General features: G+C 43.4%; 1 protein-coding gene across 1 annotated transcript in view; it reads right to left on the reverse strand.

Moving 5' to 3' along the window:
• LOC106560247 (PR domain zinc finger protein 5) overlaps positions 1–14,062 on the reverse strand; it is a 50,989-nt gene that overhangs the window by 31,747 nt on the left and 5,180 nt on the right. The window contains exons 5-12 of the mRNA XM_014122908.2: positions 13,122–13,299; positions 12,772–12,870; positions 12,520–12,641; positions 9,690–9,769; positions 7,765–7,849; positions 7,491–7,648; positions 5,055–5,148; positions 1,686–1,846 (exon numbers count right to left, since the gene is read on the reverse strand). Coding sequence (XP_013978383.1) covers positions 1,686–1,846; positions 5,055–5,148; positions 7,491–7,648; positions 7,765–7,849; positions 9,690–9,769; positions 12,520–12,641; positions 12,772–12,870; positions 13,122–13,299 — 977 coding nt within the window. The remainder of the gene's footprint in view (positions 1–1,685; positions 1,847–5,054; positions 5,149–7,490; positions 7,649–7,764; positions 7,850–9,689; positions 9,770–12,519; positions 12,642–12,771; positions 12,871–13,121; positions 13,300–14,062) is intronic.

Here is a 14,062-nt window from a genome sequence, read left to right on the forward strand (position 1 = left end):
GTCCTGAGCATTAATGTTCAAGAATTCAAACTAGCATAATTTGTATCACTATACTGTATGTTGACTAAACATTGACATGATTGACATGTGTCACTATTGTTGTCTCTTGCTAGGCACATGAGGTGTTGTCATGGCTGCTGGGTTGGGGGCAATTGTAACGCAGTGTTAAAATGAACCTGAGCCAAGCAGCCAAATTATGCTTTTTACATTTTTTTTTACTTAGGATTGTATGAATTACACATTCATTATACAAAAACTAACTTTAGCCTTGGGTTCCTGTAGAGTGCCAAAGAAGTTGTAAACAGATATCACTGAGCACCATCAAACTATTCAAATGTTTTGAGAGGAACCCAATGGCCATGCACAAACAGGGGTGTTACTGTAAATATTGGTTACGTAAATAGAAATAATAATATTTCTTGCAAAATCATTACATATGTCTATGATCATTCATAAACATGAATGTTTTTGAAGTGAAGTGATTTTTGGGGTTTATTTTTTAGGTGTTACATTTGGCCCCAGCCCTTGGCAAGGGGCAAATGTAACGTCTGGACTTTTCAGATTAAAATCTACTATTGTTATCTGACTGCTTCATGTACAGACCTATAAAGGGTATGAACGATTAGGAGACATATGTATGTTTCTTATATCAAAAAATGACTGGCCTAAAATACAAAACATTTTACAATTGTCCCCGGTCTCCCCTATACACAACTCTGACTTCAAGAATAATGTTTACGCCAATTGCAGGATGTTCTGAGAGGAAGACTAAACTAGGGCTGCCAGAGAAACACATCATTACTGTTGATGTTCAGATCAACCTGTCAGTGGAGGACACTCCGACAGCACCTGGAGGAAAAGAAACTCAGATGACAGGAACAAGACAATCCTTACTCTCCTGTCATGAGCAGAATAGAAAATGGAGGATAAAGACTGTGCTCTCTACAGTGTAGTACAACACAGTGCACCATGTACTCAGTGTCTTTCCCGTCTGAAACGGCACCCTATTTCCTATATAGTGCACTACTTTTGACCAGGGCCTGGCCAAAAGTAGTGCACTATATAGGACAAAGGGTGCCATTTGGGACACCCAGTGTTCAGTCCCAGCCAGGTCTCTTGGGCTCAGCCACCTGTCTTTAATCACTGCCAGAGCAGAGCTCTCTCTCAGAAGTCCACAGTTTCTGAACATCGGCCGACCGGAGAGAGACAACTCATGTGCCTGTCTGTCTTCAGTCCTACTGTACTAAGGCCATATTATGTTTTAGTCTTTCTGTGGCAAGAAACAGTTCTTAAAGCGGACAATGTTATATTGAGGCTGGTAATCTGCTCTGGGATCTGTCCTGTGCTTTGAAACCCTGTGGAGCTAATGGACTAAATGCCATGTGTCATTTACAAACAGAGACCGGATGATTCCTGGGCTGCATGGGGAACAACGGTGGAGGATGACTATATACTGTAGCCTAGTTCCTAAGAGAGATAACAAGAACAGCAATCTCAATTTCCTATACTTTCCTTTAACTTTTGAAGGACATTCATACATATAATTCTTTTTTTTTTTTAAGCGCGCACACACACACACACACACACAGAGGATAATTATTTGAAAGAGGATTTTCTCTGGGAAAGATTGACAATGTCTGGACTGCTCTACAGTGTGTCAGACTGGCTGTGATTGCTGAACTCACCTTCTTGTGGCTCTTGAGAACAGAGGGGGTGACGAAGGCCTTCTCACACAGGTCACACTTGTACTTCTTGTGTCCGTCGTGCACCACCTGGATGTGCACGTTGAGCGTGTCTTTTCTCTTGAAGGTGGCATCACATTGGTCACACTTAAATGTCCTCTCACCTGGAGAAGTGACAAAAGATGACAGTAAAGAAAGAGACACTTTCCAATAGTCTCTTTTCTGCACCCTCTTATTTTCTAGGGAGAAGAAAGAGATGGATCCATTATTCTGCTTCTAAAAGCAGAACTATCCCTCACAGTAGGACTGAGAACTATTTCTACAGGATAATTGTATGGGCTAAAGAACACTGTGTGTTACGCTGCTGCTCCCCACAATGTTATTTTCAAATGTTCTGGACAGTACTTATTTGTTTACCTTTTTCTAAAATGACACTCATTTTGAATCCTTCCCTAGTAACACAGATTGCAGGAGAGGACAGAAACAGACGGACGCTGAACATACACAGCTGCCTGCTCTTTGAATGGGTCTCTTATTTAACAGCAATAAAATACAAAAAATAGCAACCAGCACTTAAATGATTCATTCATTTAAAAACGTAAAAAACACCAGACATCACTCTGACATTAAACAAAAGCAGAACTCTCAGCTGTTCCCAACCAGAGCCATATAAACTACAGCATGATGTTATTCCTCACGCCTTAACTCAGTGACTCCATACAACAGATGCTATTGTTGAGAAGTGCTTTACAGGGGGATCAGTGGTTTGGATAGTGTGTGTTTGCTTGGCAGGGTGAGCATTGGCTCCAGACGTGTGTTAATTCTCCCATTACGAACAACGAACATGATGGTCAGAACAATAAAGTGGGACACAAGTAGACGCCTGTGTCCATTAACGCTCTAGTGGTCCAATAAAAACCTTCCCTCCATGAATATTCATGTCAGGGATTCCTTTAAATACTGGCTTCATTAATGCTGAGGTTTTAAGTCATTCACAAACATGATTGATTATGAGAAGAGATGAAGGGCTATTGTTCATTCAATAAAGCCTTCAGAAACACGTGGACACACACGGATACTCAAACACACACACACACTGAGGGCTTACGACTGAGTGACATTTGACCCTACTTAAAGGTGTAATCTTTATTTCAAGTGAAAATGATATGATAGCTGTTCTTCATAAGTGGACAGAGACATCACATAAACACACAAACAAATACACAGAGATTTAGTCTCTTTCTCTCCGTATACCGTAATTTCCGGACTATTAAGCGCACCTGAATATAAGCCGCACCCAATGAATTTTAAAAAAAATTTCTTTTGAACATAAATAAGCCGCAGGTGCCTACCGGTACATTGAAACAAATTAACTTTACACAGGCTTTAACGAAACACGGCTTGTAACAAAAATAAATAGGCTTTAACGAAACACGGCTTGTAACAAAAAATAAAAAATTAGCAGTAAGCTTTAGTTGTCTTTTTGCACTGAGTCAATTCCTCACGCTGCTGTTTCCAACGTCTTATCATCGACTCATTAAGACCAAGCTCCCATGCAGCAGCTCTATTTCCTTTTCCAACAACCAGATCAATCGCCTTCAACTTGAAAGCTGCATCATATGCATTTCTCCGTGTCTTTGCCATGATGAGGGTGACAAAATGACTACCGTAAACAGAATGATGGGAAATTTGAGAGCGCTCGATTTAATCTAAACAGTAAACAAAAAAGTAATTTGACCTTAACCCGTTCGGCAATTTCATTGGTCTAATGAAAGCTTCATGCCGCCAAAAAACTGAGCACGTCACAGAATGTGTTTTTTTGGAGAAAAGAAAATTGAAAGCGGGAAAAATCCATATATTAGCCGCGTCATTGTTTAAGCCGCGAAGGTTCAAAGCGTGGGAAAAAAGTTGCGGCTTATAGTCGGGAATTTACGGTATATACTGAACAAAAATATAAACAACATGTGATGTGTTGATCCTATGTTTCATGAGCTGAAGTAAAAGATCCCAGAAATGTTCCATATGCACAAAAAGCTTATTTCTCTCAAATGTTGTTTACAAATTTGTTTACGTCCCTGTTAGTGAGCATTTCTCCTTTGCCAAGATAATCCACCTGACAGGTGTGGCATATCAATATGCTAATAAAACAGCATGATCATTACACAGGTGCGCACCTTGTGCTGGGGACAATAAAAGGCCATTCTAAAATGTGCAATTTTGTCACACAACACAATAGCGTGCAATTGGCATGCTGACTGCAGGACTGTCCACCAGGGATGTTGCCAGATCATTTAATGTTCATTTCTCTACCATAAACCGTCTCTAACGTTGTTTAATAGAATTTGGCAGTATGTCGAACTGGCCTCATAACCACATGTAACCATGCCAGCCCAGGACCTCCATGTCCGGCTTCTTCACCTGCGGGATCATCTGAGACCAGCCACCTGGACAGCTGATGAAACCAAGTATTTCTGTCTGTAATAAAGGCCTTTTGTGGGGAAAAACGAATTCTGATTGGCTGGGCCTGGCTCCCCAGACTTTACCATACTTTCTTCCCACATGCTGTTTCTCTTATTCTCTTCACACACACACACACACACACACACACACACACACACACACACACACACACGCACGCACGCACGCACGCACGCACGCACGCACGCACGCACACACGATACATAATACCAGTCTCAGCCTCATGGCCCAGTATCCTAGTGATTTGTGTGAATAGTGATCTGTCTCCAGAGACACAAGCAGGAAATGCCTTGAGCTTCACAATCTCTGTGTCATCAGTCTAGACTGGGAGACCATGCAGGACTCCATCCTGCCAAGACCAACTGTCTGTAGGGCTCCTCAGTCCTCAATGACCACTGTGTCTGTCTGGCTATGACACTCAGGACTAGGAGGACCACTGTGTCTGTCTGGCTATGACACTCAGGACTAGGAGGACCACTGTGTCTGTCTGGCTATGACACTCAGGACTAGGAGGACCACTGTGTCTGTCTGGCTATGACACTCAGGACTAGGAGGACCACTGTGTCTGTCTGTCTGGCTATGACACTCAGGACTAGGAGGACCACTGTGTCTGTCTGTCTGGCTATGACACTCAGGACTAGGAGGACCACTGTGTCTGTCTGTCTGTGTCTGTCTGTCTGTCTGTCTGTCTGTCTGTCTGTCTGTCTGTCTGTCTGTCTGTCTGTCTGTCTGTCTGTCTGTCTGTCTGTCTGTCTGTCTGTCTGTCTGTCTGTCTGTCTGTCTGTCTGTCTGTCTGTGACACTCAGGACTAGGAGGACCACTGTGTCCGTCCGTCCGTCCGTTTGTCCGTACAGTCTCACACAGAGATACACACACAAACAAACTCATACTTACTGTTGTGGATGAGCAGGTGGCGCTGTAAAGAGAAGGGGGTGCGGAACAGGGCCTTGCACTCCTCACACTGGAACGGCCTCTCCTCTGAGTGAGTCTGGAGAAAGAACAGGACAGCATTTACGGTTAAGGTACACAGCATCACTGAAAACTACCTCTGACTACCCCTCTCTACATATCTTGGTATAAACATACCAGTTAGCTGACCATCAAAACATACACCTTCTTTCCTTTCTATTTAATTGACTAATATAGAGTAAATAAGTATTTAATGATGCAGTCAGTTCGTGAGAACAGCTAACAGAGCTAATGTGTGGCCCTGACACCCCCTAAATACACTGCATTTGGAAAGTATTCAGACCCCTTGATTTTTTCCAAATTTTGGTACATTATAGCCTTATTCTAAAATTGATGAAATTATTTTTTCCCTCATCCCTCACATAATACCCCATAATGACAAAGCAATTTTTTTGCAAATGTAACACAAATAAAAAACGGAAATATCGAATTTACAGAAGTATTCAGACCCTTTACTCATCCTTTGTTAAAGCACCTTTGTCAGTGATTACAGCCTTGAGTCTTCTTGGGTATGATGCTACAAGCTTGGTACACCTGTATTTGGGAAGTTTCCCCCATTCTTATCTGCAGATCCTCTCTAGCTCTGTCAGGTTGGATGGGGAGAGTAATTTTCAGGTCTCTTCAGAGATGTTCGATCAGGTTCAAGTCCGGGCTCTGGCTGGGCCACTCAAGGACATTCAGAAACTTGTCCCGAAGCCACTCCTGTGTTGTCTTGGCTGTGTGCTTAGGGTTGTTGTCATGTTGGAAGGTGAATCTTCACCCCAGTCTGAGGTCCTGAGCACTTTGGAGTAGGTTTACATCAAGTATCTCTCTGTACTTTGCCCCCGTTCATCTTTCCCTCGATTCTGACTAGTCTCCCAGTCCCTGCCACTGAAAAACATCAATACAGCATGATGCTGCCACCACGATAGGGATGGTGCCAGGTTTCCTCCAGACTTAACGCTTGGCATTCAGGCCAAAGAGTTTCATCTTGGTTTCATCAAACCAGAGAATCTTGTTTCTCATGGTCTGAGTGTCCTTTAGGTGCCTTTTGGCTAACTCCAAGCGGCTGTCATGTGCCTTTTACTGAGGAGTGGCTTCCGTCTGGCCACTCTACCATAAAGGCCTGATTGGTGGAGGGCTGCAGAGAGTGGTGTCCTTCTGGAAGGTTCTCCCATCTCCACATAGGAACTCTAGAGCTCTGTCAGAGTGACCATCGGGTTCTTGGTCCCCTCCCTGACCAAGGCCCTTCTCCCCCGATTGCTCAGTTTGGCCGGACAGCCAGCACTTGGAAGTTTCTTTGTGGGTCCAAACTTCTTCCATTTAAGAACGATGGAGGCCACTGTGTTCTTAGGGACCTTCAATGCAGCAGACATTTTCTGGTACCCTTCCCCAGATCTGTGCCTCGACATAATCTGTCTCTACGGACAATTCCTTCGACCTCATGGCTTGGTTTTGTGGGACCTTATATAGACAGGTGCGTGCCTTTCCAAATCCTGTCCAATCAATTGAATTTACCACAGGTGGACTCCAATCAAGTTGTAGAAACATCTCAAGGATGATCAATGGAAACAGGATGCACCTGAGCTCAATATCGAGTCTCATAGCAAAGGGTCTGAATTGTTAAATTAGTATTTCTGTTTTTTATTGTAAATCATTTTGCACAAATTTCTAAAAACCTGTTTTCACTTTGTCATTATGGGGTATTGTGTGTAGATTGATGAGGGGAAAAAATAATTTAATCCGTTTTAGAATAAAGCTGTAACATTACAAAATGGGGAAAAAGTCAAGGGCTCTGAATACTTTCTGAATGCACTGTATATCTCATCTATTCTCTCACTCCCTCTAAACCTCCCCTCCATCTCTTCTCTTGGTTCAATCTGAGCGCTGTCTCCTGTCTCTGTGTTGATGTGGGATCAGATGTGTAAGCATTGGGGTTTGGGTTAGGGTTAGGGTTTGGGTTAGGGTTAGGGTTAGGGTTAGGCTCCATGGCTGATTTGGTATGATGACTTGATGAAGACAAGTAGTTTGAGTGGCTAAGGTTCAAAGTACATTTGTTTATGTGTACCCCGCTTTGCCCCCCACATGTCTGTCTGAGTGACACCCTGTTCCCTTAAGTAAACATGGGAGTCTTCAGGGGGAGACAGGCCACAGACGCCACAGAAACCCAATAAAAACTGAAGAGACGTCTAACAATGTTAGCTCTGAAGCAGTGAGAGTATGCTTGTATGTTAGTTTGTGTATGTATGTGCTTGTTAAGTTTCAGCATTATCTCCATCAGTAAAACTTGCATATTAAAAACCACCCATTTAAATCTGTCACATCCACCTTTTATTCTGAAAAGAGACTACAGCTTTCTGACCCTCCCCGTTCCCTGCTCACCTTCTTGTGGTTCTTGTAGACGTTCCTGTGGGAAAACTCCTTCCCACACAGCTTACACTTGTAGGGCTTTTCCTCACTGTGGATGATCTTATGGGCCGTCACCTGGTCCAGACGCTTGAACGAACGATTGCAGATCTCACAGGTATACGGACGTTTCTCTAACCAGGAACAGAGAGAGAGAGAGTATACAGTGTGTGTGTGTGTGTGTGTGTGTGTGTGTGTGTGTGTGTGTGTGTGTGTGTGTGTGTGTGTGTGTGTGTGTGTGCTGTCTTACCTGAGTGAGTGATCATGTGGCGCTTGAGCTGATTGGTCGAGATGAATTTCTTGTCGCAGGCAGCACAGTCGAATATCTCATGTACCTGGAGATACATAAATTAGCCAACAGACCAGATACAGGGGGTTATGTAAGAGACAGACATCGTGGATTTCGCTGCACGCTGTGTTCTGTAAATGACAATGTATGACCTTGATGTGTAACCTTTTCCACACTTGCAGGCAGAGGAGTATTCACAGACACACATACACACACTCTTTCACTTCTTGCTCAACTACGTCTGCACACAGAAATATAATTAAACTGCTGAAAAGTTTGAATCCTTCTCCTGCTCTCAGCATGATTTGAATAATAGCACATTTGATAGCTGTTCTGCCTAATGCTACAATATGCTAAGATTGAATTGCTCCTCTGCTCAGAGCTTCAAAGATTGAGCAGTCCAGGCTAATTCTAATAATGACTGGTTTAAGTAGCTTTTGTGCAAACATATCATTATGCTAAGTTTGAGTGCTCTTGTGCGAATCATAATGCTGGGTTCTGAAGTGTCTGTCTCTCGCTCAGCTGTGACAAGTCTTCTGTTCTATAGAACTTTGGCCCAACAATGTTTTCTCTTTCTTTGCTTCATGTCTTTTGAACCTCAGCACATGACTGTTCCAATGACATCTGTAACATATGAGCTGTGTAAGTATGACTAAATAAACTACTTCATACAAGAGAAGAATGAAGCATTGATTGAATTCGGGTGGCAACTGACACAAATCTCCCTGTATCAATACACATTTTCGGTGTCTACTGTCAATGAGGAAAGAGCCTCTCTCACAGACAAAGACTGATGATTTGAGCATCAGTAATACAGAAAAGCTTGCTTAAACCTTTTTCAAGTTCACATGTGCCATATATAGAATTGATAGGACTGGCACTGGCAGCATGAAAAGGTCAGAATAGGGCAATGTACTCTCCCTTTTCAAATACATTGGGTGGAAGTTTGGAGATAAGAAAAACCTGATTGATTGACTGATAGGTTGGTTGGTTGATCTGTTCCAGAACTATCTAAAAACGTCTAAGTGATTAACAGTAACACAACCTTTGCTGATGAAGTGTGTTCATTATGAATCTCTTATGACCCTGTTCAGTTCATTAGAGTGGATTAATGTCTTCTGATTAATCTATTGGATCAAAGTTGACAGGGAACATGAAACCTCACCCAAACACCAGCTGGGTTCACGGGTCATAAATATAAAATACTCATTTGGATGGGAAGCGAAACCAATTGCAAGACAATCAAATAACTCACTGCAAATATACTCTCCAAGATAATTCACTTCAAGCATATAAAGATGCTTCACTGTGAGTTAGTTTGTGATAGAAATACCTTACCTCCATTAATCTCTAAAAGTAATATAATATAATGGTCCTGTGGTTCTGTCATTTTTCAGGGTCCATCTCTGAGAGGTAGAATCCTGCCGCCACGGTTAAAGCCTTATTGTCTACTCACCATGCCTCTTAAGTTTCATGAGAGTCTGTGGGGATGAGCTTGTGAAATAAAAACCAACCTTTCTCTACTGTCACACGGTCTGAAAATGTAACATCTTGAACATAAAGCCAACCTCCTACTGAGAGAGAAGAAGAGTGAGACAGGAGACAGAGCGTGGGATTAAGGGACAGGAACAAAGGAATGGAACAAAAAGAGATGGAGGGATATGGTGGAAATAGAGCTTAAAGGAACAGACATGGCCAGTTGAAACCAACCACACGCCCCTGGCCCCAGACACCAGAGGGCTAAGTGGACTGGGAGCCATTACAACATACACCTTACACCTATCCAGTCCTTCCAGATCTCTGAAGGATCAAAACGTGTCTAGGAATACATGTAAAACAGAGGCAGTGAAAAGGTGAGACAGTGAGGTAGTAGGTAGGAGCCTGACCTTGCGATGTTCCTGGAGGTTCAGTAAGGAGGAACATTTCCTGTTGCAGATGGTGCACATGAGTTTCCGCCTGGAACTTCCTGAAACAATGATTGGACAAGCAGAGTTACCAATCCTGCTCTTCATGCCTCAATCTACATTGTGATGATGTGGTGGCTAGCAATAGCAACAATGGTTAGGGCATTCCACATGTTAGTGAACAGCATAATCACTCACCTCATGGCAAAGCCAATTCCATCGGAAGAAAATACACACATTCTATCAGATAATCACTTGAGGTCAAAGTTTAATTACCAGATGTATGTTCTCTTCTGACTGTCGGGGGCAACCAAGATGTAACATAAACATGACAGGGTCACTAATGAAGGCTGTCTGCATCTACTGCCCACACATTGGTTAAATCAACGTTGTTTCCACATAATTTCAACAACATTTTGAATTTCTATGTCCCTCCATGCACCCTCTGTGACTTCTAGGAAGATTCTAACCCACTTAACCCCAACATTTCTCCAAGTTCCCACCATGATTGTAAATCCCTAGTTATTTTGTTGCTTAGACAAATTAATTTCTGAAGATGATTATTTATTTCATGTGATTAGGGATTAATTTACATCTGTCCCTCATTTTAAAGTCAACCCTGTTACGTGAACCGAACTCTCAATTTAATATGGTAAAACTTTTCATTTAAAAAAAGAAAAATGTAAGAAACATTGAAAATTATAGTGTAAAAGCAGGTGAGCTGGTTCTACTCTGTTCGGCCATTTTCTGGTGTTTTGTGGAGTAAAACTGAGCAGGTCGAGCATAACACGTCAACCATGTTACGCACAGGCTAGAAATGTTTTAAATATAAATTGTTTATATATATTTTGTGAAGCTTGCATTCAATTGCCACTGCCTGTTGCACACAACAAGCTTCCATTCCCCCAGTCACGACGGGACTCATAGTTGATTTAAGGTTCACCCTGTTACGATCAACCCCGTTACTTTATTTGGCATTTAATAGGCACTTACTTTTGTAATTCATTTAATTTAACCTCGAAATGGGAAAACACATGTTTTATTAGGATAACCATGTGCTCTTTATAACAATGTTAACATTTTGTGAAATCAAATGTTTCTTTGGACCAAGTTACACTTCTCAAAAAGCACAGAATTGATGGGACGACCCATTTATTTACGAGTCATGTGTGCCCCATTTATAGAGCCTACATCACATCCCCCTCACCTACACACTCCTATACTGACCAGACTGCTAAAAGATCAAGGCAGATACTTGTTTCAAAACTCAGCAAAAAAAGAAACGTCCTCTCACTGTCAACTGCGTTGATTTTCAGAGAACTTAACATGTGTAAATATTTGTATGACCATAACAAGATTCAAAACCTGAGACATAAACTGAACAAGTTCCACAGACATGTGACTAACAGAAATGGAATAATGTGTCCCTGAACAAAGGGGGGGTCAAAATCAAAAGTAACAGTCAGTATCTGGTGTGGCCACCAGCTGCACTAAGTACTGCAGTGCATCTCCTCCTCATGGACTGCACCAGACTTGCCAGTTCTTGCTGTGAGATGTTACACCACTCTTCCACCAAGGCACCTGCAAGTTCCCAGACATTTCTGGGGGGAATGGCCCTAGCCCTCACCCTCCGATCCAACAGGTCCCAGACGTGCTCAATGGAATTGAGATCCGGGCACTTCGCTGGCCATGGCAGAAACCTGACATTCCTGTCTTGCAGGAAATCACGCACAGAACGAGCAGTATGGCTGGTGGCATTGTCATGCTGGAGGGTCATGTCAGGATGAGCCTGCAGGAAGGGTACCACATGAGGGAGGAGGATGTCTTCCCTGTAACGCACAGCGTTCAGATTGCCTGCAATGACAACAAGCTCAATCCGATGATGCTGTGACACAATGCCCCAGACCATGACGAACCCTACACCTCCAAATCGATCCCGCCCCAGAGTACAGGCCTCGGTGTAACATTCATTCCTTCGACGATAAACGTGAATCCGACCATCACCCCTGGTGAGACAAAACCGTGACTCGTCAGTGAAGAGCCCTTTTTGCCAGTCCTGTCTGGTCCAGCAACAATGGATTTGTGCCCATAGGCGACGTTGTTGCCAGTGATGTCTGGTGAGGAACTGCCTTACAACAGGGCTACAAGCCCTCAGTCCAGCCTCTCTCAGCCTATTGCAGACAGTGATGGAGGGAATGTGCATTCCTGGTGTAACTCGGGCAGTTGTTGTTGCCATCCTGTACCTGTCCCGCAGGTGTGATGTTCGGATGTACCGATCCTGTGCAGGTGTTGTTACACGTGGTCTGCCACTGTGAGGACAATCAGCTGTCCGTCCTGTCTCCCTGTAGCGCTGTCTTAGGCGTCTCACAGTACGGACATTGCAATTTATTGCCCTGGTCACATCTGCAGTCCTCATGCCTCCTTGCAGCATGCCTAAGGCACCGTTCACGCTGATGAGCAGGGACCCAGGGCATCTTTCTTTTTTCTTCTTCTTCAGAGTCAGTAGAAAGGCCTCTTTAGTGTCCTAAGTTTTCATAACTGTGACCTTAATTGCCTACCGTCTGTAAGCTGTTAGTGTCTTAACGACCGTCCCACAGGTGCATGTTCATTAATTATTTATGGTTCAGTGAACAAGCATGGGAAACAGTGTTTAAACCCTTTACAATGAAGATCTGTGAAGTTATTTGGATTTTTACGAATTATCTTTAAAAGACAGGGTGCTGAAAAAGGGACGTTTCTTTTTTTGCTGAGTTTACTTCATCACCAGTGTGGACTATGTGTCTGTATACATGTCTGTGAGACGGAGACCAACCTGTGTGGACGTTCCCTTTGTGTTTCTTCAGAGAGTCTTTGCTCTTGAACCTCTTCCCACAACTCTCAGCCTTACAGATGAACCTGGCGTCTCCTCTACACGCCTCCTTGTGCTGGTCATAACTACACACACACACACAGAAAATACAGACACAGTCACTCAAATACACAGGAACTCAGACAGGAACAGATGGCAGCCCCTGTATATATATTATGCTAGTGTGTATGTTCGTATCTAGTTATGTAAGCCTACCTGGACTCTGAGCTGAAGGTGATGTAGCAGAGGGAACACTGGTGGTGTGCTCTGGAAGAGTCTCCTGAAGGACCCAGGGTCTCTGCACAGTGCAGAACACTGAGGGCAAAATGAAGGAGGTATACAGAGTCAGATAGGAGTAGGCTATAAAGATATGAACAGCAATACTACTACATTTCCAGGTGTCCTATACCAGGAAACGAATAAAGAGGCTGTTTCAGGTGTAAGAAAATGTACTGCGTGTGTGCAAATCTATCAGTTCCACTATATGATCCACTTGGTAGCATACTTCTGTGGAACTCAATAGAGTGTCAGGTAAGTAGAGTAGAGAGATGATGTAGGCTACACACTGGCGCTGCAGGGCTTGTTTGATGGGGAACTTCTTGCCACAGTTCCTGCACTTGTACTCTTTCTCCTCAGTACTGGGTCTCTGGTGCAGGCTCTGGAGGTGGGCTGCTAGGATCTCCTCGCTAGGGAAGCTGCTCTCACACAGCAGGCACGGGTGGTCCTCCTTCTTGATCACCAGCTCTGCACACATACAGTCATTATTACACATTACACACACATGTAGCCGTATCAGTTGTGTGTGAGTACCAGCTGTGTGTGAGTACCAGCTGTGTGTGAGTATCAGCTGTGTGTGAGCATCAAGTATCAGCTGTGTGTGAGTATCAGCTGTGTGTGAGCATCAAGTATCAGCTGTGTGTGAGTATCAGCTGTGTGTGAGTATAAGCTGTGTGTGAGTATCAGCTGTGTGTGAGTATCAAGTATCAGCTGTGCGTGAGTATCAGCTGTGTGTGAGTATAAGCTGTGTGTGAGTATAAGCTGTGTGTGAGTATCAAGTATCAGCTGTGCGTGAGTATCAGCTGTGTGTGAGTATCAATTATCAGCTGTGTGTGAGTATCAGCTGTGCGTGAGTATAAGCTGTGTGTGAGTATAAGCTGTGCGTGAGTATCAGCTGTGTGTGAGTATCAATTATCAGCTGTGTGTGAGTATCAGCTGTGCGTGAGTATAAGCTGTGTGTGAGTATAAGCTGTGTGTGAGTATCAGCTGTGTGTGAGTATCAATTATCGGCTATGTGTGAGTATAAGCTGTGTGTGAGTATAAGCTGTGTGTGAGTATCAGCTGTGTGTGAGTATCAGCTGTGTGTGAGTATCAGCTGTGTGTGAGTATCAGCTGTGTGTGAGTATCAGCTGTGTGTGAGTATCAGCTATGTGTGAGTATCAAGTATCAGCTGTGTGTGAGTATCAGCTTTGTGTGAGTATCAGCTGTGTGTGAGTATCAGCTTTGTGTG

The sequence above is a fragment of the Salmo salar genome, chromosome ssa10, assembly GCF_905237065.1.
Source record: "Salmo salar chromosome ssa10, Ssal_v3.1, whole genome shotgun sequence".
Taxonomy (NCBI): domain Eukaryota; kingdom Metazoa; phylum Chordata; class Actinopteri; order Salmoniformes; family Salmonidae; genus Salmo; species Salmo salar.